Source organism: Ostrinia nubilalis, chromosome Z, assembly GCF_963855985.1.
Source record: "Ostrinia nubilalis chromosome Z, ilOstNubi1.1, whole genome shotgun sequence".
Classification (NCBI taxonomy): domain Eukaryota; kingdom Metazoa; phylum Arthropoda; class Insecta; order Lepidoptera; family Crambidae; genus Ostrinia; species Ostrinia nubilalis.
In genome coordinates, this window is record NC_087119.1 from 4,282,765 (window position 1) to 4,310,391 (window position 27,627).

General features: G+C 35.3%; 1 protein-coding gene and 1 long non-coding RNA gene across 2 annotated transcripts in view; both read left to right on the top strand.

Moving 5' to 3' along the window:
* Positions 1-27,292, top strand: part of LOC135087024 (PDF receptor-like) — a 47,305-nt gene extending 20,013 nt beyond the window's left edge. The window contains exons 3-11 of the mRNA XM_063981875.1: positions 10,037-10,147; positions 12,185-12,330; positions 18,077-18,180; positions 18,283-18,433; positions 19,574-19,803; positions 20,116-20,185; positions 21,930-22,015; positions 24,877-25,060; positions 27,170-27,292. Coding sequence (XP_063837945.1) covers positions 10,037-10,147; positions 12,185-12,330; positions 18,077-18,180; positions 18,283-18,433; positions 19,574-19,803; positions 20,116-20,185; positions 21,930-22,015; positions 24,877-25,060; positions 27,170-27,292 — 1,205 coding nt within the window. The remainder of the gene's footprint in view (positions 1-10,036; positions 10,148-12,184; positions 12,331-18,076; positions 18,181-18,282; positions 18,434-19,573; positions 19,804-20,115; positions 20,186-21,929; positions 22,016-24,876; positions 25,061-27,169) is intronic.
* LOC135087188 (uncharacterized) lies at positions 3,199-6,077 on the top strand. Its single transcript, XR_010260699.1, has 3 exons — positions 3,199-3,286; positions 3,413-3,599; positions 5,636-6,077. It is a non-coding gene; the product is annotated as an uncharacterized LOC135087188 (long non-coding RNA).
* Positions 27,293-27,627: the final 335 nt, after the last annotated feature.

The following is a 27,627-nucleotide window of genomic DNA, read 5'->3' on the forward strand; positions in this document are numbered from 1 at the left end:
ACGGACACTGTAAATGGAAAATATTTCCTGGTAACCTCCGGATCCATTTATATTTTGCCGCAAAAGTGATTTCATATAGATTCTGTGTTCAAATAGTTTCCAGTTGAATTAATGTTAAAATGAGTAAAGTATGAGTTGCGTAACCCGGTAAAATTATATCTTAGCAGATTTTTTCAATATTCTGGCTTATCATATTATGTAAACACCAACTTGATAAATAGCTGTATCTTAAGTTGATCTTCACCAGTTTTTGTCTTTTGTACGAAGTCTGCTCACAACGATTAACCGTCAGAAGTTTACAAAGCCATTTGAAATGAAGAACTTTTTTATAACGACTCGTTCAGCCAGGTCTGTGTAAAAAGACCTCAATCCGTGGCTACACTCGTAAAGGGATTCCAGGTCCAAACGACAGAAAACGAACAAATCGGAACAGAGATACCTCTCTGTATAGAATTGGAAAATGAATACCTACGCAAAAAGTCATAACTTTTGCGATACAAAGGAAAATGCATTCCGCAGCTAAGCTGCAAAACTGAATAAGAAAACAATACAAACGATTTAACTTGCCTTTCCAGTGGATAGACTTTTCGCTGCGCAGCTGGTGGATTAATACTGGCATCTCTTCGAATACCACGTTACACAAAGAAACACATTATTAAAATAGTAAGACACGGGTCTTAACGCGACGTTTATTAATGATTTACATTATGTACTCACGGCTTGACGTTTCGGCTGCGATGCTGCAGCCGTGGTCACAAGCAGACTGGCGGTTCGCGGCGTTGTCCGTTCGGGCGGGCTTGAAGATTTTCAACTACCCTCATATTGTCATTTGTTACACTACCACTGGTGAAACACATTATTGTCTTTATTTTTTTTATTATTTTCGTTATTATTATTGATTGATTACTTTTCTGCGTTCAAACTCTCAACAATGATATTATGAGAACAATGATTAATATTACATATTGACAGATTATAACAGCAACTTAATAATCTAAATAATGCACTCAAAAACTCATGTCGTACCTACCTAGGTACCTATTGTTTTCTATAAACTTTCTTCAATTGCTTCTCAAATTAAAGCTTCACACTTTCTTCACCACCAGTTAAATTATTGTTAATTCTCCGTGTAATGTCAGGCCTTACTAGGGTTTGCATAATTTCCGCGCGGTCCCGGCTTATTGCTTGCCTCCTCCTGTAAAGAAAACAATAGCACTTACTGTGTTGCTGATAATTATGTACCTGGCGGTTTACATTTTCTGTGAGTAGGTAGGTAACAAAAAGTATGGCAGTTCCTCCCTGTTGAGAAAAATTGTTTCTAGCTCGCTGCGTTGTATATCCTTGTCTCAGCACGATTTTATTTTTCCTCTTTAAAAAGAAAGAATGCACTTACATTACTGCTTTATGTATAATTTGATCAAATATGTACCGTGTCACTTACACAAATAAATGATTTCCTCAATTTCATATACCTTTATTTTTAATCTTGGCGGAGTTGGGATTTTCCAACAACATTCCTAATAATTATTGCGGTATTTGTGGACAAGAACGTTCTTTTAACTTGACGAAAAAGTCGGGTCGAGTGTGTTCTTAGATGCTAAGTATTAAGTGGCCCATCGGAAATCTATGTAGTTATTCAGTTGCTCTCTAAAATTTTGTGTTTTAGAAGCACCGATATTAGAGGTACTGTGATACTGTGTCAACATAAATTAATTCAACTAGGTTACTTAAGCCAAAATCGATAATTACAGTGGACATCTCATTACTGACATCATTTCAATGAGCTCTCTCATTTGTATTTAGCCCGATTAAATGTAATAGGTTAGCAATTGAAATAAATATTTTGATATTCAGTGATGTTCAATAATTATATTAATTAGTAATTGATTGAACGCAGTTTTAGTGTTTCAAAATTTGTGATACTTTGTCAATTAGTTGAATGGGATTCAGAATTGCTGTTATGAATTGCAAAACATCATAATCGCGTTATAATCGTTTCACACGTTACACGTTATTTAATCATATTTACTTGTAATCTTAATGAATTTGTTCTTTGTCTTTAACTGAAATCTTGTCAGTTGAGGTCTCGCGGGTTTCTCGTACTTATATTAGAATGTGTTGATTGGTCACTGGTCAATGGTCAGAAATGTATGACATGAGATGATGATGTGGCTAAGTTACTGTCAGTCAAGTATGAATTATTTAAGAATGCAAATCAGTGATACTGTGCTTCAGCAGTCGTCGCCACTTGTCCCTGACAGCGGCCTTCCCGGTGCATTCACATCAGCCATCAAAAGTTGCCTTGATCTAATTAAGTCCAGTGCATTAACAATTTGTCGAGGTTGGGTACTATGGTTTTTCTTTGCATTACATTATTTGTTTGTTACCTTCGAGTATGTAGGTATTCCTTTTATTTATGTAACGATTTTGTAAATTAGTCTTAGTGCGTGCGTATTAATTAGTTAGGCTGTTAAGCGGGCTGTAGGTACGTTTTAAATGTTGTGACTCATTGCGCTACATATGCAGTCGTACAGTTTAGCTTTTTTCATCAAACTGACAATCGTTTATCTTTTTTCACTTAGTTCTATCTCTCCTGAGATATTCATTTAATTATATTGTACAGGTTTCCAGGATTATCAGATTTCTCACTCCATGAGGTGAAGGATTAATAATTATGTATTATTTAAAACCCACCTTTAATGCGTGTTTTACTTTATCCTAGACGCAGAGCACCAACTTTTAGTTAACCGAGAGTTGCGTCGGGCTGGTAATCAGTATGGAAAAGTATGAAAGTGCGCACATTACTCGGATTTGGTAGCGGCCGATTCTTCATATACCTAATTAAAATAGGGCCCGATTATCGGCTGACTAAAACTAAAAGTCTGTAGTCTGTTTCTATGCTTATGATGTTATCTTCAATCATAGAATGAAGTTCCATGAATTTATATTTGGACATGCGGTAGTATAAAAACTTTTCTTTGTCCAATTCGTGAAATTTACTGAATTCATTTCTAAATTTCATGTGATTTGAAATCCAGTACCTATTTCCGTTTATTTTTTATTGGAAGTAATTTTAAGTCGAATTCTGCATCATCTGCAAATCTCTTAAATCGCATAGTCAAAATGATTTCGGCGTGCTCAGGAACGACGTCTTGCGTCGTTGCTATGGAAACACATGCCAGCCATCACTTTGACAACAGTTTCTTTTACTACACCAAAATTTTACAGCAGATCTACATTTTATATTAATTTACAGGGTTAAATCGGTTTATATTTTTAACAAACGGTAAATGTACTTTTCAGTATATTATTATGTAACAATAATAATTAATAAATTACCTGTATAATTTACTTTCTACACTTACCAGTGTAGAAGCGACTTGGTATGTAACATTTGTTCTTCATATCTCAGATATGGGTGATGAGGAAGCTGCGACTCTTGATGGTCAGTTCTTTGAATTCTCCAAGCTTTTGGACAACAAGCGGAGCGGCTTAACAATCACACTTTACCGCTCCGATTTCTGGATGAGGCAAGCTAAAATCTTGGACGATAGAAAAGTAACCATGACGGACACTGGAATTCTTTTCAATAAATACAGGTTTACACATCTGGATCTTCTCTCACTTGATTAAACTTCGTAACACCCACTTTGATTAACGTGTAAAATCTAAACTTTTGTAGATAAATTACCCAACTAAGGTTAGCGGGTCTGGCAGTGACCGCGCCATTTGCTATTTTCACTGGTCAAAATGTAGTGTTGATGAGGATGAACTACGTACAACTAGTTTTTTTAAAACAGTAATAGTAAACATGTTTTACGGAAAGTAATACGAGTTCACTGCTGTAGGTACTTTTCATTCAGTCTTCAAAATATGTTGTTTGTTTATATATTGTTACAGCTAGCTCCACGCAGTCTGCTTTAAGATTTTCATCACTGTATTTTGATTTATTCTTAAATCTTATGTGTGTATCTTATAATCTTCAATAATTGTATTTACTTACTCGGTCATTTTTTCAGCGTAAATTGTAGTAGTTCAAGTGTTTAATCTAATTATTTTTTTGTCTTATTTTTAACTAGCTTTCCGCCCGCGGCTTCGTCCGCGTGGAATTTTGTCTGTCACAGAAAAACTTTATCACGCGCGTCTCTCTTTCAAAAACCGGGATAAAAACTATCCTATGTCCTTTCCCGGGACTCGAAACTATTTCTATGCCAATCGGTTCCGTGGTTTAGGCGTGAAAGCAAGAGAGAGTTACTTCCAGCACACTTTGCGATAACTATATTTTCGGTAGTCACATCAGCCTTGTCAGATGGGGGGCTTTTGTCAGAAGAAACGTCGTAGTCTTATTCTACTTCGGGTAGTTTCCTTAGCGAGTAGTCTTAATCTTGGTATATCGCATTGAATCTGTATCATAATATTTAATTTTTCCAATATTATAAACGCGAATTTGTGAAATTTGTTGGATGTTTGTTAATACTTTACGTAATAACTTTTTAATAAAAATAAAACCGACTTCAAATGCGTGAACACAAAAAAAACTAAATATTGCGTATAAAAAAGTTCATCCCCAATTTTCCACCCTTGGGGGTTGTTTTTTTTATTATTAAATTTAAATGGGACCACCCTTGAGGTATTACCTATACCACAGAATACATAATAGTAGCAACAGAAATTGCACTCCTTTGTGTAGGATCAGATGCCGGCATTTTAACGGTAATAATAATAATGCAAAATATCCAACGCACATGGTGCATTCGAAATCGCACCTTACTACTACGCTCACAAGAGCGCAATTTTTTTGTGTTCAGAATTGATCTACCTCACAGCTCAAGCGTCAGGGTTGTTTAAGCAAAGTAAAATAAATAAAAACTTAATTTTAAGAAGTATTTATTGTATTTACGATTGGTAAACTTTAATCTAGTGGTGTTTGTATAATCGTACCTTCTCTAAAGTACCTATTAATAAACTTCAATGTTGCGATAATTCGAAATTGGACAAACAGTTTTAAAAGGTGTAGTGTCGTAAAATAGACTCGGTGAAGTAAGGTTAATGTTTTATTAGCTAAAATAATTTTTTTGCTACAGTTTTTAGTCATTAGTATTTCAAAATTATTTAAAAAGTGTAGTTTTTTAAATTATTTAAATCACTACAGTTAATTATCATTCCTAAATATAACGATTTTCCATTAAAGAAGAATAACAGTGCTGTTGGAACAATAAACCTTGATTGCGACGATAATCGACCGAGCGTGTATAGAAATACGCGTGTGCTCACAAGCGCGTGGCGGCCCTGACTGATTTGCAACTTGAAGTTGTCGCGCGCTGTAGGTAATTATCTCGGCCGGCATAGGCGAGTGACGGAGGCCTGCCTATACGCCGAAAAAAGATTTGTTCAAATCGGTTCATAATTGGCGGAGTTATCGCGTAACAAACATAGAAAAAAAACATACGGGTCGAATTGAGAACCTCCTCCTTTTTTTGAAGTCGGTTGAAAACACTGAATGGACGTAGTTCAAAGTCAAAATCTATGTTGAGTTTTAGTATAGTTTGGGTCTTTATCAATTAATTAGTTTGCATCTCATAAAAGTCACCTACGATTGTCGTAATTCGTTAACGCCGATAATTAATGCTTTCAGTAAATCCGAACTTGATTTCGACGAGTGGTTAGCTTTCATATCGGACCTCTGCTTGCTGAAGGGCTTGAACGAAGAGAAGGTCCAAGAGCTGTTGACCAACTGTGGGCTTCCCGGTCAAATTCCTGTTTTGGTACCACAGTACAGGGACTTTTATCTCACTTATAAACCCAAAGAAAAAATGGCTATGTAATGTCCGGCATTATTTCTCGAATTATTAATTTACTTTTTTATACTTAATTCATTGGAACATATTAACTCGTACCTGGACAGTGAACTGGTATAGCCGTTTTGTGATGTCAATTGTATTAGATGTATTTTTAGATTGTCTATTGGATTATTAAATATCGAATTTAGTCATAATATATTTCTTAGACAAGTTATTACATTTCTTAGACTTATTATTTAATTTCATAAAATAATTTAGTTTGTAATTTTCCCTTTAAGTTTTGAAAATAAATAATCATAACAAACAATGATTTTTATTATTAATTAAAAGTTAATTACGTTTCGGTACTTTTACTCATCTTATTTTAAAAAAATCCTCTTTTGTATTATTAAATCTGGTCAAACCAGAAAAATAATAGGTACTTGATGTGATCAGTAGTTGGAGCATATATGTCAACGTAAAATTGTGAACGCTGTCAGTTTGTAATATAACGCGTTAGATTGTAAACTAACAGTGGGTTAGGTTAGGTTAGATTGTAATTTAACTACGTCAGATTATAATCTGACGGAATTCACAATTTTACGGTGACATATACATATTAATAGACAAAGACAAAAGTGTTTGCTTACATGCAGGAATTAAATACTAAAACTATAATTACTTAATAAACTTAGACCTAAAAAAAGTATTTAGGGGAAGCCCGGGCAGCACGGGTACCTTAAGAAAAGTGGCAAAAAAACCACATAAATATGCAATCAACAACAGTCTATTAATTAATAATTTGTGTCTTAGGTAATCATCTTTGGAATTGTAAAGAATAAACTTAGAAACTTAAACAAATTCTACAATAAAAATGTCATTAAAAAAAAGTTCCAATTATCCATTTTGCCCGACCCCCCTGGGCAAGACGGATATATACAGTAATAACTGCTTTAATCATTGCAATCATCACAATAATAACTGCCTATGCCTGAATATAAGGTATAATCCTCGTGTGCCCACTTCTTGCATTGATTGCACTCTATCCAATCCTCGGTAGGTGGTTCAGTGTATTCTTCTGAGCACACAACATAAATATTTTGTTTTCTCCATCAGATTTTTGTTTTTGGTCATTTTTCCTCTTGACAAGTCTTGTTTGGGAGTTCTTGTTTTCAGATGTGTGGTTTTGTTAGGGCCTGCTAATTCAGTTATGGCTGTCTTTACCTATCCGTTCTGCCCATATCCATCTTGCCCAAAGAACCAATATTTAAAAGTTTTATACCCAGCCGTTTAATTTCTACCGGTGAAAAAAGCACACAAATTAAACGTAATTTAACATGCAATCAACTAAACAGAGTCTATAAGTCAACACTTAATACGTAATACAAGAAATCAACACACATACCTTGCCAAAAATCGTAAGAAAACAGCCAAAAACTTTTGATTTCGAATTGACAAAAAGTTCACGCACGTATTGTTTTGGTGGAACTATCATGGCGTGGCTGTGATGCTGTTTTACAGACCCGCAAACATCCAGTAGCGCCATGTGCAGTGATTCCAAAAGCATCAGAATGTATTCTGGAGTTAAAATGTCACTTTCGTCGCTGAACATTTTAATAAACTACATATTTAACTTATTTAATTACTAAGTGCATTCGCGCCTTATAGGTTTCATCCTCCGTTCCTGGAAAAAAAATACTTAGGATTTTTTTTCCAGGAACGGAGGATTAGCAACAATTCGAGTAAACGTTCTTCGTTGTTGATTATGATTTTTCATCTCAACATATTCATACAGCCTATTTGTGGAGTGCACATTCGTGTGAATTCTACAACATGTTTGTTATTTTCATAAACAGGATGAAAGGCATTCAAAAGACTCGCAGGGATTTTATGATCATCAAACGTACTAAGTCTATTTTTTGGGTAATAATAAGTACTACGTACAGAAGTTTTACTTCACGAAGGTATTTAAAAAAATGTATGCTCAATTTCATTAACAATATGGTGTAATTTAGCCTGTCTCAAGAGTCAAGCACCATTTTGTTGACAAACGTCAGTGATCGGCACTGCGCCGAAGCTATAGGGCTGACTTCGGTAAAATGATGTGACGTGAGGTGCCAAACCGCGGAAAATGGCGGAGGAAATACATGATATAGCATGAATTATCATGAATAATATTAACTACTTATTTACCTCTCAGTGTCTTGAGGCAACTTAAAAAAGTACATTCTGTGTTTTTATTATTATTTAGGCAGTTAAATACTGCACAGTATTTAGTACACCATTTTCTTTATTTTCTTCCATCATACACAAGAATACGCGTGCGTGAGTCAATGTTCGCTCGTATGTGAGGCCTTGTCGAATGGCCCTCCTGTAGGTGGGCCATCGTGCGTGTTTTGTTTTCGATGTAAACTCGCGGAGATGAACAGGCCTGGTATTACCTAGTTAGTATCTTCTATTACCCAACAATATGGTGTAAGTAACTACAATTTTGTTTTTCCAAATTCAAATATTACACATGTTATTTCACGTGACTTATTTACTTTTTCGGTCGTCAATTGCCTTGTATTCATTCCTATCTTTATTGGTGGAATAAGCACTTCATATCCACATTCTTGTAGATTCAAAACGCTGTCTGCATCTTCTATCAGTACCGTCACTTCATATTGGTTGAAGAACCAAGGCCAGACACTATCCACATATTCACGAGTCCTTTCATTATGGTTGAGTCAGATATTGTAACTGGATATGGGATAGCCATGACAACAGGCTACCATAAGAAGTTTAAGTAGGTTCCAGAACTTGTGTAAACTATAAGTTTTTTTTTGGAGGAGATAGTAACTACTTTTTTTATAAAAATATACGAGTCATCGTAGATTACGACGGCTTTTGTAATATTTTCATCTCCAAAGATGCCTTTTGTTATCAACAAATTCCTTCTAGGGATTTAATTTCTTGATAGGTGGTTGAAACCAAGATGACCATTACCTTGCTAGCGCCAATTTTCTTCCCAATGCAAGGAGACATCCTAAATAATGAATTTAGCCTTTCATTCGTTTCTGCAACTTTTAAGCATAAATGTTAGAAGCTTGGAATAAAAATCCTTTGAAGACTTGTGAAAAAATCATAGAATCAATGCCAAGACGTTGTAGAGTTGTAATTGACTGCCAAGGTTTTGTGTAACTTAATATTAATTGTCTCTTAACAAAATATTAAAACTATACAGTATATTGCGATTGCGGTCAAATACCTGCCTTGTCTTGCATAAATAAAATATTTTGTTTTAATTCATATTTTTTGTAACAAATTGTACCTACTGGATGTTTCTAATTTCGAGTCCACCACTGTATGTTTAATGGTTATAATAAGTTACAACTAGGACAAAACAATTTTAAATCGGACACAATCTCTAAGTGAGCGTAATAACTGCCCTCGTACTGTTATCTACATATTTCTCGTTAACCATACATTTTCTATCGGATTTAAGTCGGGACTATACGAGGGCCACTCTAATAATGACACAATGACAAATCTCTTAAATTTCCTTCACCGGTTTTGAAGTGTGTTTCGGGCTTTTGGGCAATTATTATTTTGAATATCTAAGACACTGGTAAATTATCGTCTGAATAATTGTTTCTTCTAATATCCCTTTAAATTGAAACTGATCTAGTATCCCTTCAATCTTTCTGTTTTTTTTATTTTCGTATCCACCATCGTATGACTTACGATTTTGGGTGGGTATAAGTTTATTTTTTAAAAAAAGGTCCACCCTACAGCTTGATAATTTTTATACTTAATATAGAATATATTACTAAATGTAAAGGCACTTACAGGCGAACATAACTTGCGTTTACAATTGAGAAGACTTTAAAAGTTACCACCTATCTAGTCGACTATTGTCTAGTTTTGTGACATTGTGTCATTATATCCAAGTCAAATCTAGTGCTTCTTCGAACGTCTTTTCTGAAATATGTTAAAGACGTCGGAAATCTGTTCTGCATTAAACTCATGCGATAAGTTATAATGGTTTACAAATTAATTCCATTCATTGCTTTCAAAATGTTCCCGAAAAGCTCTTGCATCGCCAGGGATAGACAAATGATATTCAAATAACACATGAAGTATTATTGTTTGTGTTATTCTGCATCTCCCGTTGTTGCAGTTACCACTAACATAGACGCTAGGAGCAAAAATATGGACGAATTAAAAGTTTATTTCTATTGAAACATTATGTTTAAATGCCACATTTTTTGCAGATGTCACCTACTGCAGTCCCGTTTTTGACTCCTACCTTTGCTGGGGCCCTACTCCTGCTGGGGTGATGGCCAGCCAGTTTTGCCCTCCAGCTAGATTCAGTGACACTACACGTAAGTAAACATTTTACCAGTTACTTGCTATCAACCATCTATATACAACGTGTCCCAAAATTCAAGGATAAGCCGGCGCCGCAGGATGGACATAGTCATGACTACTTTAGGAAAAATAAGAAAAAAAATCTATCTTAATTATTTTTTAAGTTACACAATAAATTATGAAATTCTTCGAAAATTGACACCCCTTATGATATTTTACATTACCACGACCACTATTTTTTAAATATTTCTGTTTTTTTGTTTGTATCGGCAACTTAAATAGTGCTGCTGTCCACTCCAATTCTTAAAACCCCCAGAATCCTTGCAGTTTTTACACAAAAGTTAATCAAAATATGATATTTCCTTAAAATTTTGAACGATTTTTACTTTCACTCCACTTTGACTCGTCGTTTTGTAAAAAAAAAGTATGAACACTACTGCGGCAAGTATTTTATAAAGTTGACGCAACTATCCAAGATTCCAAAATGGTATTTACTCTAAGAAAACTAGTCGCAAAAAAGATATGCGTACCATTTTTACAAGTACTTCGCTTGTTAGTTAGTATGGGATATATCTTGCAACTGAATTTAAAACCAGTTCTCTATGGCCAGCTCCTGGTCACCTCTTGACTTCATCATCAGCACTCTGGACATCATCTAGCACTAAAGTGCACGAAAAGACAAATCCAACGAACCTAAACTAGATGAAATTCCGCCGTTTCGTTTAGAAGTTAATATGGCCACCTTCAGACTCCATCCAGCTCAATGATACCATAATATTGCATTGTCATCGTACTTACATACTCGTAAGTATACCAAATTTCAGCTCAATTGGTTGAGGAGAACTGGTTTTAAATTCAGTTGCAAGATTTATCCCATACTAACTAACAAGCGAAGTGCTTGTAAACATGGTACGCATATCTTTTTTGCGACTAGTTTTCTTAGAGTATTATACCATTTTGGAATCTTGGATAGTTGCGTCAACTTTATAAAAAACTTGCCGCAGTAGTGTTCATACTTTTTTTTACAAAATGACGAGTCAAAGTTGAGTGAAAGTAAAAATCGTTCAAAATTTTAAAGAAATATCATATTTTGATTAACTTTTGTGTAAAAATTGCAAGGATTCTGGGGGTTTTAAGGATTGGGGTGGACAGCAGCACTACTTAGGTTGCCAATACAAACAAAAAAACAGAAGTATTTGAAAAATTGTGGCCGTGGTAATGTAAAATATCATATTAATAAGGGGTGTAAATTTTCGACGAATTTCATTATTTATTGTGTAACTTAAAAAATAATTGAGATAGATTTTTTTCCTTATTTTTCCTAAAGTACCCATGACTATGTCCGCCCTGTGGCGCCGGCTTATCGTTGAATTTTGGGACACGTTGTATATACCTGACTCTAGCAAACCACAATACCAGGCATTTGAATACGTATTTGGAAATAAAGTGGAATTTTATACCTGTTTTTCCCTCTTACCACATAAGAGCTAACTCATGTGCTCTTACTTAATGTTTAGGTTTATCAAACTATAAATTACCGTTAGAAAGTAAATCTTAAAAAATACGCCGAATTACTTAATTCAATGTCGTGTTGCACTCTTATTTACTACAATTACAGAAACTTATGTGTTAGTTTCTCTAGTCATAATTTAATGTGTAACTAAAAATAAAAAATTATGAACTCGCCCCATAAGAGTTTCTCTACCATTAAGAAAATTGCGTTAGCTTTGATGAAAAGATGTTTCATTTTAAATTACTAACAGTAATCAAGTTCTTCCATAATCATGTTTTGAATAATAATTTATTATTTATCAATGCAAAATTAAGATCAAGACTTTCATGTTGACTCTCAATTTTTCCATATTTCGTTTCGTTATTCGTTTTATAGCCAACAAAGCTGTTGAAATTGGCCGTGAAATGATATTCTCTTGTCGGTTCTTTTATAAGTTATGTTTAGTCAGAATCGAATCTACGGCTTTCGATTCCACAAAAGTAACTTTTATTTCTATTGGATATACAAATTGATTACAAATACATGTTACTTTATACAGGATTTGCGTTCCGCATGTGTGAGGAGAATGGCATGTGGCAAGGACGACGCAAGAACGAATCTGGAAACATTGGCTGGACCAACTATACTCCGTGTTTCCCACCTGAAGTCATCGAGCTTCTTGAAAAGGTCAAGGATAACACTCAAGTCAGTATGCAGCCTAAGTATTTAAATAAATGTCAACGTCTTAGAAGAAAAGTCATTACTTTTAGATGTCATCACTTGTAGAGGTCATCACTTTCCATTCTAGAGGAAAAGTTACCGATTCGTCGAAGGGATTCACTGTCATAATTACTTACTATACTTCAGGCTACAGACTTTACTTAATTTAAAATTTTTCCTTGGCATTGCCTAATTATGGCCAAATTCGAATAAAATTTTGTTCAACAAAAAGCTTAGATAACATTAATTGGACATTACAATATTTTTAATGTCCTAGTTACTTCAACTTAACACTTATTGCATGTAAATTAAGAGAAATAGTTGCAGATTCTAAAAATTTACTTAGTTAATACTAGTTTTATTACTGTAAGCCTTTAGAAACTCACTTCTTTCATTTTAAGTCTTCGCATCCGGATTTGCATTTCATAATTATAAATTTTTCATATAGTGTACATGTGTCAAATTATAATATTTTGTTAATCCCGGTCACAGACACGTGGCAAAATGTGATTAGATACATTAGTATGTCGTGTCATGTGCAATAGTTATTTGTACAAACATTTTAAATTATTTGTACCCACTAAACTATTGTGTGAAAAGTTGTTAAAGACTTCGTCTACATCAACGAAATTGCCGTTCAATATTGCGCTATGTTTGCAAAAACTTCAAAAACATTTTGATAAAAATGTATGTAGAATACTTACTTTCCAAAAATATTTGCACTAACACCTTGCCATATTCTGTGACCGGAGTAAGATTATAATAATTAACCTAGCTAGATAATTTTAATTACATGGTCTACAAGACGTTTATTTAGAACTACTGAATGATATTTATTGCATGTACGGAAGATGTACGGGCGGGAGACAGTGATTGTAAGGCACCGCTCCCGTGCCCGGGATATGCGGTCAGGAAGGGAACTAACTCCCTAGTGAGCCTAGAGTCCCTATTCCCTAAGACACTAAGTCCCTAGAGCCCTAGCCCTGCCTAACAATAGATACATAGATATAATAAGGGTTGATAGGAAGGCAGCTGCTCCCAGGTCGCCCAGGGCAGCAGCGTTAGGACGGCAGGTAGGCGGCGGGGACCCGCTGCCAGCCCGGCAGACTCACCGGACTGATCATAGCGACGGCTAAGGGTGTCTTGGCCGCAGCGGGGGGAAATGAGACACAACGACGGACGGTTGATATCTGGTTTATTGGTATTATGTTATGCTATTTATACATGGTTTATTGTTTGTACACATTTAAAGGTATTTGTTAGTGTGCCGTCGGTGTAGAGTGCCGACGGTGCACGCTGAGGGTTCATGGGTCGCCCGGCGGTCGATGCTGACGGTGCAGCAGGATGTACGATCGTGCTCGTACATTGCATGTAAATATAATCTTCCAAATTACCTTCAGCCAGTGAAAAATATTCCCCTATTAACCATGGTCCCACCGCTATAACCCACTGGTGGGTCCATGGGTATTTTTTCCCCTGAACTACAGTGGTCTACGGGTAATAGAAATAAAACCGCCTTTAACCGTGGACCCAAGCTGTCATGTTGACAATGTAGGTTGAGGGTTGGATCATTATAATCTCCTTGCATTTTTCTGTCAATTCCCTGCGTCATTATCTCAGTCATTATGTCAATTCAAAGTCTGTATTATTTGATGAAATAATAAATATAAATATCGTTAATAAAGACAGAGCCTTTATTAATGATATTAAATAAATTTTTGGTGACGCTACTTTCAAGTGTACTCCGTCTCCCTTTGCTGAGTTATTTATTATTCACGGTGAATTTGGGAGCTCGTATACTACAACCAATGTTAGGCCATTACTGTATGCTTTGCTCAGTGACAGTGACAAAAACATCGAAACATATGCGATACTGTGGGTCTAGTCAAAATGCCATCGCAAACCAATAGGAAGTTTTCGCTAATGTCAGTCGCCGCGTCACCAGTAATTCGATTCGATCGGAAAATGGCAGCCAAAATGCACATTGAACCACCAACGACGCGGCGATATAAAAGTTCATTCAAAATCGAATAAAAGTTAAAAAATGTCTATGACTTTACTTTTTTTTTTAAATTGGTTTCTTCCTTCTTTCTGCTCTCTGTTTACGTCTATGCTTCGCTGTCAAACTAGCTGTCAAAACGACATCGCGATACGGATTTGTCAAAACAGCCTTAGGGTGGGTTGCATCATCTTAGTTTAACTTTGACAAACGTCTAAAATCTGTCAAACTCCATACAAAAAACACCGGTTAACGTCATAGTTACGGTCAAAGTTAGGTGGTGCAACTCACCCTATTAGTTTTCGATCGAATCGAAGCTTATCACCGGGGTTTTAGTAATCGCAATGAAAATGGCGGGTGTTGCGTTTCGATTCGATTTTGATTGAGTCTTAAATGCATGTTGGCTAAGCCTTTGTATGGGAAATTTCAATCCAGTCTTTCGATTATCGATAGGTAGGGGTTTGCGATTCTATTTTTTGCCGTTTGGCTAAGCCTTTTTTGTTATCGACCTCTTTTGCGATTTGTTTATTTGTTTGCGACTGGTTTGCGATGGGTTTGCGATTTTAAAGTGCGTTTTGACTAGACCCACTGTTTAATTTATTACAGTCGCAATTTCAAATACCAATGCGATTTCGAGCTTGCTCCGTTAAACGCCATTCAGAACGTTTTTCCTGATATTACCGTTATTGGTTGCTATTATCACTGGTCCCTAGCTATGTGGAGAAATGGAAAAAATATATTTGGGCAACGAAAATCAAAACCAGCAAAAAGTTTAGTTGGGTTGTGTGTGTTCGGTGTTACCTCTACTACCTAATGAATATCTCCAAAGTGGCTGGGATTTCATACAACTGCAATTAAATAGCACAGGAAGCAAGAAAATTAAAAAGTTTTTAGCCTATGTGGAAAATCAATGGCTGTCAAGGGATATCTGTAAGATTCTTAGTGTTTTCGCAAACATACACCGTACGAACAATGTTTGTGAATCATGGCACAGCAAAATTAATAAAAATCTAAATAAGAAAAAGACTAACATACTAATGATATTTAATGAGTTAAAGAAATTAACTAACTTTAAAAATAATTCACTCATTAACCCTTAAGTAACACCGTGGGGTAATTTTTTACCCCAGGCGCATAAAAATTGACATATCTTTTTTTCTACCTAAGCTAGTGCAATGTCGTTTTGTGTATTCTCAATGCAGTGTGTGCGCTTTAAGCTCGTAGACGCGGGATATGAAAAAAATCATCTGTTTGGCTTGTACAAGTAGGTGGGGTGGAAAATTACCCCAGGGTGTTAGTTACGCATGCTTTAATTTATCATCACCTAACATCTTATTTAATAGGATTTTACAATATTTAAACAAAATGAGTAAAAATGTATATGACGATTAAGTAGGACGTTGTCTCGAGAATGCAGAGAAATAAATAGAGCTTGATTTACATGATACTTTTCGTACTTTGAAGACATCCCCTCAGAACACAGCGTTCATAAATTCGACACAGAAATAGAGCCCAAAAGTGATAATTATGTAATAACTCAGCGTGTCTGACGTGTTTTGAAATAAATAATTAGGAATTGAAATAAATAAAAAAAAATATTTTCATATTTTTATTAAAAAAAAGTTTTTTTATTTTGCTTTAATATAAAGCCAGAAATTTTCGTTTTATTTCATTTTGTGTTTAAAATAGGTGTAAAACATCTATTCAATGTCCGATTAGTGTAAGTTTTTGGTTCCCAGTATAACTTTCCAAGATTTTTCTAGAAGACCATTGTGGAGACTATTAGTTGCCAATGAAAAAATCTTTGTTTTTTGTTATGATTGATTTAAGATGTTTCTTTACGCTTGATAGGCGTTCTTTTAAAACAATAGTATAATTTAGTGAGTCCATTAATACACTGTAAATCACAAATTAAATTGATTTTAAATATTTACTTAAAATTTTTCAATTTCCGTTTGGGGTAATTTTTTTACCCCAGGGTGTTCTAAGTGTAACCAAAAATAAGGATGTTACTTAAGGATTAAAACGAGATAATTGCTCGCAATTAAGAATGACGATTTCATAAGGAAAATTCAGATGGAGCTTATTGCGGCCGACATTACTGTTGGTTGTGCGTTAGAAAAATTAAGATAAGCACTAATGTAACCTATTAATAATAATTATTATTTTCAATTATAGAAATATAATTATAATAATAGAAAATTATTTTCAATTTACGATAAGAATTTATGAAAGATTTTAGTTTGAGTAAATGTGCTTTGCTTATTTTTTTTTCTTTGTTCTCAGTAGTTCCATGTAGCTTTTTCCACATGGAATACTGAGAAGTTCAAAAAAAAGAATATTTTGTACCATTTCTTCCATAATTTGACACTTCCTTCACATGGAACTACTGCAATTGAGAATGTTACTAGGTATGCAAAATCACTTGAAACCTATGTTACAATTAAGCTTTTACATTTATATATACATTAGTTTTTATTTCATTCAAAAATACCCAGTAGTTATGATTTTATAGGCATTCAAAGTTCGCTTAAATATTGAGTCCCGCCGACGGTCACGTGACCCCGTGTGACGTACATTCACAGCGTCCGCTCACTAGAAAACGGATATAAACATACTTAAATACATTTGTTTTGTAAATACAAACTTATTATACATATTAACACCCAGACCCATCACAGAAATTAAAATTGAACCAAACCCAAACTTGATGCGATTGTGTCGTTTTATTGCGAATTACCTTCCAGCTCCATCATTAGACCCCGATTACTATATAGAATTAAAATACTCATCAATACAAAACGAACGAGCCCAAACTCGATGCATTTAAGTCGTTTTATTATAGAGTTCCTATGGCCACCTTCCAGCTCCATCATCAGATCAGCTCCATGTCATCATAATATTGCATGGTCATCCAAATCACATGTGTTTGCGAAATTTCAGCTTAATCGGTTGCCTGGAAGTGGGTCTTAATTCAGCTTGCAAGATTCCACCCATACAAATATGAGCCAGTCACTGTAATATGACGTCACGCGCATAATATGGAGGGCCGGCCGCCGCCCGCACTTTTAAAATTCAATATCTTGGAAACTAATTAACGTATCGAAATAATTCTTTCACGTGTATTTTTTATTTTTAACAGAGAATACAGAACGCTAAAAAACAAAATCAGTGAACATTCTTCATTATTTAGCAAACAATGTTTACTGCCTTTGAATAGAAAAACAAATGAACTAAGTCAAAAACAAATAGATGTTGATTAAACAAATGAAAATCTAAAAAGGGTAATTTGTTTTTAGCACTCATTTCTTTTACGACAAATGGCGAATAACGGTTTTTGACATTATCTGTAGTGTAGTGGCTCAACGGAGAAAGAAAATGTTAAAGAAATTACCCGTGGATCCACCGGAACAGCCAGATTGAATAGGATAAATGAAAACTATTGCGGTGGGACTACAGGGAAAAAAAAATACCTGTGGACCCACCAGTGGGTCTTAGCGGTGGGACCACGGTTAAAAAACTATTGCAGTGGGTCTACAGGAAAAAAAAACCTGTGGACCCACCAGTGGATCTTAGCGGTGGGACCACGGTTAATAGGGGAAAATATTTTGTCAATCAGGGCAAAGTAATGCATTTGGAACATTTTCTTTTTGGATTTGACTGGTAGCTTGACATTTTTATTAGTAGAGGGCGAAATCAGCGGTCTTCTAATCTAAAAACCATTTGTTGCAGGCCATGTTATACATAGCACAAATCACCCGTTACATTGAAATAGTGGGCTTCACGTTTTCCTTCTTTACTTTATCAGGATCTCTTAAAGTACTGATCTCTAACAGGTAAATTCTTATTTGAGGCATTAGTTAACCTAAATGGATATCTAGGGTTCATAAATGAGTTTGTTCCAAAGATCCAGTTGTCAGTTAAATGTTATGTTTCAGGTCCTTGCGTAATACCCGGACGAAAATTCATATAAACCTATTTGTCGCGATGTTACTACAGATTATAGTACGTCTCATTTTATACATTGATCAAGAAATTGTACGGATTTACTTTGGAGGAGGCACAACTGGCACCGGCATAGTCAATACGGTTAGTAATATAATTTTTAATGTAAGAGTAATTTATTTCTCCCGTTTCTATCACGTAAAGGACAGAAAAGTAATCTAAATGTCTTCTAGACGTCATCAAATTCTATGACCTTTAGTTATTAGTATGAGTATTATTATAGCATCACCATTGGAGGCCATTTAAACAATAATGAATGATTAAAAAAATATCGAATAGCCAGTACATCATAGTTATGGCACTGAGAGTGGCTTCAACCGTAATCATCATCAACGTCATGTCAATAATAGGCAGTAGCACAATATAACCCGACTGTCCCGATGGTTGTATTCTAGCGCCAAAAAAAAGTCCTTTCAAATTACCTTCGCAACAAAACCCTTCTATCGTTAAATGGGTACTAATACCTTCATATTCAATTATAATAAAACTTTTACTCAAAAATATCCTTTACTACATACAAATGATTGTTACATGCGCATATTGTAACTCACAAAAGGTGAGCTACAGTACAAAAGGATTCTCTCGAGTGGCCGAAGCTTGACCCATAAAGATATACGTGATATTATGATCCACATAACTTTGTATTCGACTCAAATAGTAAAGGAACCCGTTTTCCAAGAGTATATTGGCTCGTACAGATGTACGTATAATATCTTTAATAACACCGACGTAATACATTAGTATGAACTATTAAGTTAATTTAACAGTTAATCATACTAACTGTAGATCATTCTGTTTAAGTGACTCGAGATGGTAAAATAAGAGATAAGAGACAATTTCTCTGAATTGAAAGATGAATTTAATCGATTCCTGTTTTTCAGTCCTCAGATCATTATCTACGTCACAATAGGTAGAATTTTACGTTGCCGTGCAATCTTTGTTAGATGATAGGGTTCAGGATAGTTTACGTAATTGTGCAACACGTTTGAAAATAGTTGTCCTAGGCAAAGCGCACCTGAGAGTTACAATATAATATGGCCTCACACGCTCGTGATCTCACGTTTTGAATAACATGGGGCAAACGAGGGCTTATTAGAAGACTTCACCTAATGACAAGCTATCTCCACCGGCCATTGACATTCGCAACACCAGGAAAGTTGCGTACAGCTACGTTGTTAAAGGAATTGCGCTTAATTACATATTTACGGCAGTTTTTTGTTTCAGCCAATACTATGCGAGGTGTCCTACACATTTCTAGAGTATGCCATCACGGAGATGTTCATATGGATGTTTATTGAAGGGTGGTACTTAAACAGTGTAGTCACTTCAGACGTCCTGAAGTCAGAGATGGCATTTACAGTTGTGTGCTCCATCTCCTGGGTAGGCCCGTTCTTACTGACGCTCATGTGGGCGGCTGCGACGTTTATACACTACGCCAAGGAAGGCGCTGCAACGTAAGTATTTTAACTGTTTATAGGTTAGGTACGTACTTCAAAAATGAGACACAAAAATAGTAAATTAGTTCCGTTTTTGTAGGTTCGACTAATTTACTCTATTCTAATAGACTATCTATCAAATCTCATTCCAGCTTGTCGCATTCCGCTCATTATAAATGGTAATTATTTAGAAACGCGTCATAAAATAATCATGAAGATGGGCAAAAGATGGACACAAGTAGCCGGTTCTTACATGATAGAAGTTCTATAAATCAGAGTTTGACTCTATATTTATGTCATTTCTATCTACTAGAGATAGTTCTGTTTCAGGTGTTGGTACGGTTATAACTTCCTTGACATATACTGGATCGTGCAAGGACCACGCTTGGCCATAATTATAGTAAGTATGAACATTTTTTTGTGTTTAAAGCTATTATTTGAATGCCGCGGATGTTGGCTACTCTACTCGCTCGGTTTAATCACTTGTAGCTGCGAGCTGCGGATAAGTAAGTGGCGTGTCAGCGCAACAAACTACTTACCTTTTAGCCTCCACTTGATGCCCTATGTCTAACGCTCAAGCTTCACGAGGCCGTACCATGAGTGTTTACGGAGATTTTCAATTTAGTTTACGAGTTAGAAAAAAAAGTCGTGGCCGTGGATTGAGCAAAATAATAATATGTACATAAAAACTCTTCATTTCAGCTTTTCATTTAGCTCTTCAATTCTCAGTTAGCTGGATGTTAATACAATAAAATGTGCAGTTGCAAAAGGTACAATCTTACAGAACAGTATTTGGTCTTACTTACGTGGTCGGGATTTCCTGCAATGCATTTGTACGGCAAATAAGCAGCTTTGAGTGCGCCACAATTTTGCACTTTCTCGCTTGCCCGCTTCTGGTATCTTGAGCTGAAGTATGAACTTAACTGAAGTCTCGAAGCTGATCAGCAATTGCGCGCGAACTTCGTTTCTGAAAAAAAAAAACATTAATAAATATCCTTAAAGAAAAACACATTTAATTTCTTAATAAATGATTAACATATACCATAAATGTGACTTGAAAAAATACTTCACTTTGGGCCCACCTATGGGATCAATGAGACCAATTTTTATGGTTATAAAACCAAATAATGATCTCACGTGTCCTCTTTAACAGATGGATAGCGATTAATCCCAACTTAACAGTTTTATAGCCATAAAAGTTGGCTCTAGCGTAACTACCTATTTTTTGAAGAAGTGACTCTGTATCCTTCTAAACACATTTTTGGGGTAAAAACCTTTCCTTTAATGAAATGAAGGTAAGAACTAGGCTTTTAAGTGGTGCCAATATTGATGGGAAGTGGGGATGCATACGTTTGAAAATGCTTGTCGCGGGAGGTGCGATTTATTTGATGTCGAGTGTATTATTATACCTACATTCTAGTCAAAAATCATGTTAGATGTTTTTTCTAAACAAACTTTTATTTCGTGGTCTCCACTTACTTTTTGTTGGCTGAACTTAGGATATAAGGATAAGTATTCGTCTTTATCAATTTAATAATGTATCATATCTTAATCACACCAATAATGTTGTGTCAAATCAACTCGGTGCTCGAATGGTTACATTAAGGTGGTTAAGAATGGGTACGTCATACGAATACCATATCGCTGACATGCAATGCATGCTGCTGACAGCCTTCGATTTCGCTATGGGGAACGTGCACCCACGCGGCCGTAATTAAACTGCGTGAAACGCCTCGTGCCTATGTTATTTTTATAAAAGTCTTTACATAGGTATTTGTAAGAGTGCATTTTTTTTTTCATTAAAAAAATTACGAATTCATATAAAGAGGGTATTTGTGAGATTACACGCTATCTTTTGATCCGAATCAGAAAAATATTGGTCGGTATAAAGTTGAGATTATTTGCTCGCCGATGCACTACACTAACTTAAAAAGCAAAAGTAAGTGTCCCAAGCCTAATGTGCTGGGCACTAACATTGTCACGGAAGAATTAGTTAGCGAGTAACTTGCCCTCATAGACAAGTAGCAAAACGTGACAGTTGTTATTTTGTATGAAGTTACGTCTCACCTACGAAAAATAAAAAGATTCAACTTTTGGAGCAATCAAACCTCATCGCATTTGGTAATGTTCTTTTTTTGTTTTAGATTAACCTTACTTTCATGCTCAACATCCTTCGGGTGCTGGTGACTAGAATGCACAGAGACATTCACAACGATGCGACCCGTGTCAAGTAAGTGTTTACTATTTATTTTATTAATAAATTCTTTAAATTAGGATCATTAGCTCCGGGCATCAACTACATCCAAACTTAGTAATTAAATTCTAGTCTAGATTTTAGTGATTTCATCAACATTGAGGAAAATCATAGAACTTAAAGAACAAAAGACACTAGCCCATGTTAACATATTATGCATATAAATTGTATGGTGAAGTCAGAAATGCATCTTTCAGAAAAAATTTTTAATGTTCATTCAAAATAAAATTTATAAAATCAGATTTGTATGACAATTAAAATAATTAAAATGATGATTTTCTGAAAGATGCATTTCTGACTTCACCATACCATTTACATGCATACGTTAACATGGGCTAGTGTCGACTCATTACCCATTTACCTAGCACCCTGTAGATGAAAATTTGCAAGAAATGGTAAATTTTTTTTGGAAGATTTTTTCTTCTTTCTAGCAAAAGTTTTTGCATTTGAGCAGTAGGATAGTAAGAGTAAGGCTATTTGTAAAAACGACCTCAATGTTGCACTGTGACTTCGCGGACTTTTCCAGTACGTAATACCTGTTGCTATTGTATGTCACGTTAAATAGCAATCTAAATTTCATACAGTATAGGAGATCACTACGTGTGCGCATATTGTTTTGAGTGGGCGTATAACCGCAACGTCACAGCGATTGAAGCGTTACACGCTCTCCATCTTCGGCACCTTAAGGAAGTTGAAGATGCAAAGTGGGTACCGTTAATTTTTTCATAATAAGAATGCATTCATTTATAAAGATAAAAAGTCGAATGCAAAATTATGTCATTTGCTTTCTAAAGTAAGGAATGATTTAAGGCTTTCTCCTTTTTATGCCGTAGATAGTATTGCCGTACATTAACCGTAACATTTACATTAATTATTTGGTCAAAGGGTTTCATTATTATGGTAGTAAGTTCATAAGTTGGTTACAATAAGTAGGTACATTTTGTCGCATAACTTTGTTAGATTACATTTAAGTAATAATATATTTGCTTTACAGTTTTGTCACTTTTCATATTACATAAATGTATTTTTTGCATTAGTTGATATGTAGATACAGTCAGCACCAGAAGAATCGAAGCGACTAAAGAAGAAGAAAAAATATCAGAAGATAACTAATTATTTTATATGTAGATACGCAATCAAAGCACTCACTCTTACAGCGAATGAAAATAGTGAATAGCAGTTCATGCAATTTTTGTGATGAGGCTGATGCCGACCTGGAACATCTGATTATGAAATGCCCAAAATTTGGCCTTGAAAGACTTACACTAGTAGCCGATTTGAATCACTTATCAGAAGCAGATACAGAAGTTAATGTAATACCCCGCCACATCCAGGAAATATTATCAAAACCTACTACTTATGAATATTTATATAAATATGTAATCACTACAGTCGGACATTTATAAAAAGGACAAGTTTAAAGTTTAAAACTGTGTAAGAAGAAGCAAACTGGAAGCAAACATTTTATTTTAACGACATGAAAGAATATTGACAACTTACAAGTATTCGGCCAATGGTACAAATTTCCAGGCCAGGAAGGTTTAAAAAAAAAAATAACGGTTGCAGCGTCTAATGCAGTTAGGTGCGTAAGATAATTTGGAGACTTGTTAACGCAAGGACCCATCTGATGCTGACTGTACCGTTATTTATAATACCATAAACTACTACTACTTATGAATACTTAGTTAATTTTATTAGGTTTATCCATATTATTATTACTCCAACTAGAAAGCCAGTTAGTTGATTACGTATTATGGTTTAAATAATATGGTTGTCAAATAAGTGGCTTTTTAGACACACAAAGTCTAGTAAGAGTTCATAGTTCCCTTCAGTTACCCTCATAACTCATTTGATGATGATTTCTACACCTAATAAATAAGTATATTTACAATTAATAACATTTACTAGACTTAGCTTCGCTTGGAATACCAATATAATTCTTGCATCACCAAGGCAGGTGAACTTCACATGCGTTTGTGCGTGTACAGTACAGTATTATACTGTACTGTAGATACACTATACTGTCAGTATAGTACATGCACATTACGATAGTTCTGTCAAAAGTTTTGACTCAAAACCACAGTCAAAACTCACTCGCCTTCGTGATTGTTGACACAATTTTTCGAATTTTTATTGGCGCATATCAAAACTTATTTTAAATAAAATGGAATGATAAGCCTATAGTACCTACTTATTCCTATTCTTTTTTTGCAATTTTGTGTTGACTCTATAATCTGGCGTATGGAGCTGTGCAGAATGAAGAAAGAGATTGATTTGACGAAATACACTGAGCGGTACTACGTCCGATCAGAATCTGTCAAAATACGGATCTAGAAAACTAACTAGCGAAATCAGGCGACGGAACTCGGGTCTAGTAGAACTTTTTAAAAGCCTACTTACACAATAAATGAATTTTAGTTTTAAACTATCATACAAATAATCTTCAGGACGATCTTTTCACGGATTCAGATCAGACGAAGCCGCTCATAGTTAGCTAATATGTAATCATTGTGCGAATGCTAATGTCATGCTCGGAAAGATATTAAGGTCGATTCACACATATCAGTGAAGTCACAGTTCCGGCACAGTCCCAGATTGCGAAATAGCATCTACACTTGTCAGTGTCATGACAACATAGTAGTATGAGTGCCGAAAATGGTAATCAAGAACTTATCACTGAAGTGTTCTGTGAACTGAGTAGGTACTGCCATGTGCGAATTCAATCACTGCCGCTATACTGAAGCACTGATGAGCGAACACGTTGACGGAACTGTGGCTTCACGGATATGTCTGAATCAACCAATGAACGTATTTTTATTACCTGTTTTATTGAACAGGAAAGGAGTGCGCGCCATGTTTCTGTTGCTCCCACTGCTGGGCATCACCAACGTCTTGAACATGACAGAGGCGCCCCTCGACGGCCCGACTTGGTATTTCGCTACGTGGAGCTACGTCACCCACTTCTTCAGATCCTTCCAAGGGACGATTATAGCCGTACTGTACTGCTTCTTGAATTCTGAGGTAAGAATGTTTAGATGAATCTTTAAAATACACTCGGCATCAAATAAATCGCACCTCCCGCAACAAGCACTTCTCAAACGTATGCATCCCCACTTCCCAACAATATTGGCACCATTTAAAAGCCTAGTTCTAAACTTCATTTCATTAAAGGAAAGGTTTTTACCCCAAAAATGTGTCTGTAGAAGGATCCAAAGTCACTTCTTCAAAAAATAGGTAGTTACGCTTGAGTCAACTTTTATGGCTATAAAACTGTTAAGTTGGGATTAATCGTATTATCCATCTGTAAAAGAGGACACGTGAGATCATTTTTTAGTTTTATAACCATAAAAATTGGTCTAATTGATCCCAGAGGTGAGCCCAAAGTGAGGTCTGTTTTCAAGTCACATTTATGGTATATGTTAATCATTTATTTAGAAATTAAATGTGTTTTTCTGTAAGGATATTTATTGGGCTTTCAAATAACACCAATATTGTTGGGGCACCATGGTTGTGTCAGAAGAAAATCTTTAAAGTTCGCGTCGCGGAAGGTGCGGTTTATTTGATGTTGAGTGTATATCCTTAGAAAACAACACAATTAGGCTGAGTTACACCAACTTCCTTTGACCGTAACTTTGACAAGAACCGGTGCTTTTTGTATGGAGTTTGACAGATTTTTGACGTTTGTCAAAGTTAAAATAAGATGGTGCAACTCAGCCTTAGTATTCCTAGATCACATCATACAGGTAACAGTAACAGTTCGTATCGTTTGCGTATTCGAATCGTCGAACGATACATTCCGAAACGTGTTGTTATTTTAAGAAATTGTAATAGTACTAAATTAAGTTACAAAGACGAATAACTAATTTTCGTAATAGGGGTACAGTACCTAGTAGTATTTTTGACGGAAGTGTGCTAATCACTTCTTGATATGGAGCCGGTGTTCTCTTTTATAATATTTGTTAGTATTAAGGTTACATTATGAAATAATCACTGATAAATGTGATTAATTTATCACTTTTACCTCGCCTGTCGGTAATTATTCATAATAACCGGCGATTATTTATAATTTTCAATTTATCACATTAACCGTAACATATACTTTAACCAGATTACCACATCGACCTAGAGACAGTTTTAAAGCTTAAAGAAATATAAAGACACTTAAATAATCACAAAAGCAGGATACAGTCACTGAAAACGTGACCTTGGTTGGTCCGCATTGTTAGCTTGGTCCTTGCTATTATGCCGAAATAAGGTCGCTTCTCGACAATCTGAAGGACTCGGCGGAAGGTAAGAATACGCGGGTAGAGCACAAAATAATAAGTGGCAAACAACCGCAGCGTCCTCATGGTCCGATGTCTAGACGTCGGTCCGTTGTTGCATTACGAAAATTGTATGCTATATTTAGAACCGTGTTCATAATAATATGTATGTATTAAACAGTAATCTATTACTATTAGTAATGTAAGAGGCGCAGTGTAAAATGTCCGAGAATATTTATTTATTGTAATTATTTATTAATGTGTAAGGACGAATGTTTATAGACGTATTATTTAAAAGATGCTCACCAGGAGCTTACATTGTAACATTTCGGCTTCGATTTTGATAATTAAATTTTACAATATTATCTCCCTAACTTGAAATTTGAGAAGGTTTTGCCTCTAATTTCATATTTCATTATTATATTCTGAGCTAATGTAATGGCCAAACTTATCCATATTTAAATGTTAGGAAATAAGGCTCATATGGTTGTTTCTTTAGAATCGTTGACTTGAAACTTGAATTTTTTACAGCTTAATGAGAAAAGGCTAGAGGTAAGATTTGTTAATTTCAACTTGATAAGACCTCCACGCGAAAAGGAGGGTTGACGGACAGACAGACGGACAAATAATGATTTCATATGAGTTCCGGCGGTTATTTTCCTTTTGAAGTACGGAACCAAATCGTGTTGGCTTTCAATTTGCTGTTTAATTTGATTTTTATTAGCTTTAAAATCAAGAAATGTTAGTTGTTTGAGTTCGCAGAAACGTTATGTCATTCATTACTCAGAATTGCTATACATAATATATGAGTTTGTTGCGTTTGGGCAGCTCATAAAATCAAGTACTGAATTATAATTTAACTTATTAGGTGCAGGCCGTGTACATTAAAAAATTCAACGACTGGCGGGCGCTGCGGGAAACCAGAAGGAGGCAGGGTGATCTACGAAGGAACGGGCGTCATCCAAATTTGATTTCGGCGCTTACCCAGTAAGTATTCTGTAATGTAATGAGGTTCATTTAGGTATACACGGTATTAGTATTATAGTAAACAGTTGAAGCAACTTGTAATTTTGGCCCACTAATTAAAAGATCAACCGGTATCTCTTGAAGAATATCTACTCTTTAGAAGAAATAATTTAAGCTACTCTGTCTTTACTCGTTTTGATCCTTGTTTGTTATTGTTTTAAATTATTATAATACTGTAGGACCAGATGCGAGGCCACTCAGACGAGGATCGCCATGAGAAACGTGCACCTACCGCCCACACCGACGGCTCGACCCCGCAGTCTTGCTGAGCTGGAAATCTCACTACCAGTTCATGACGAG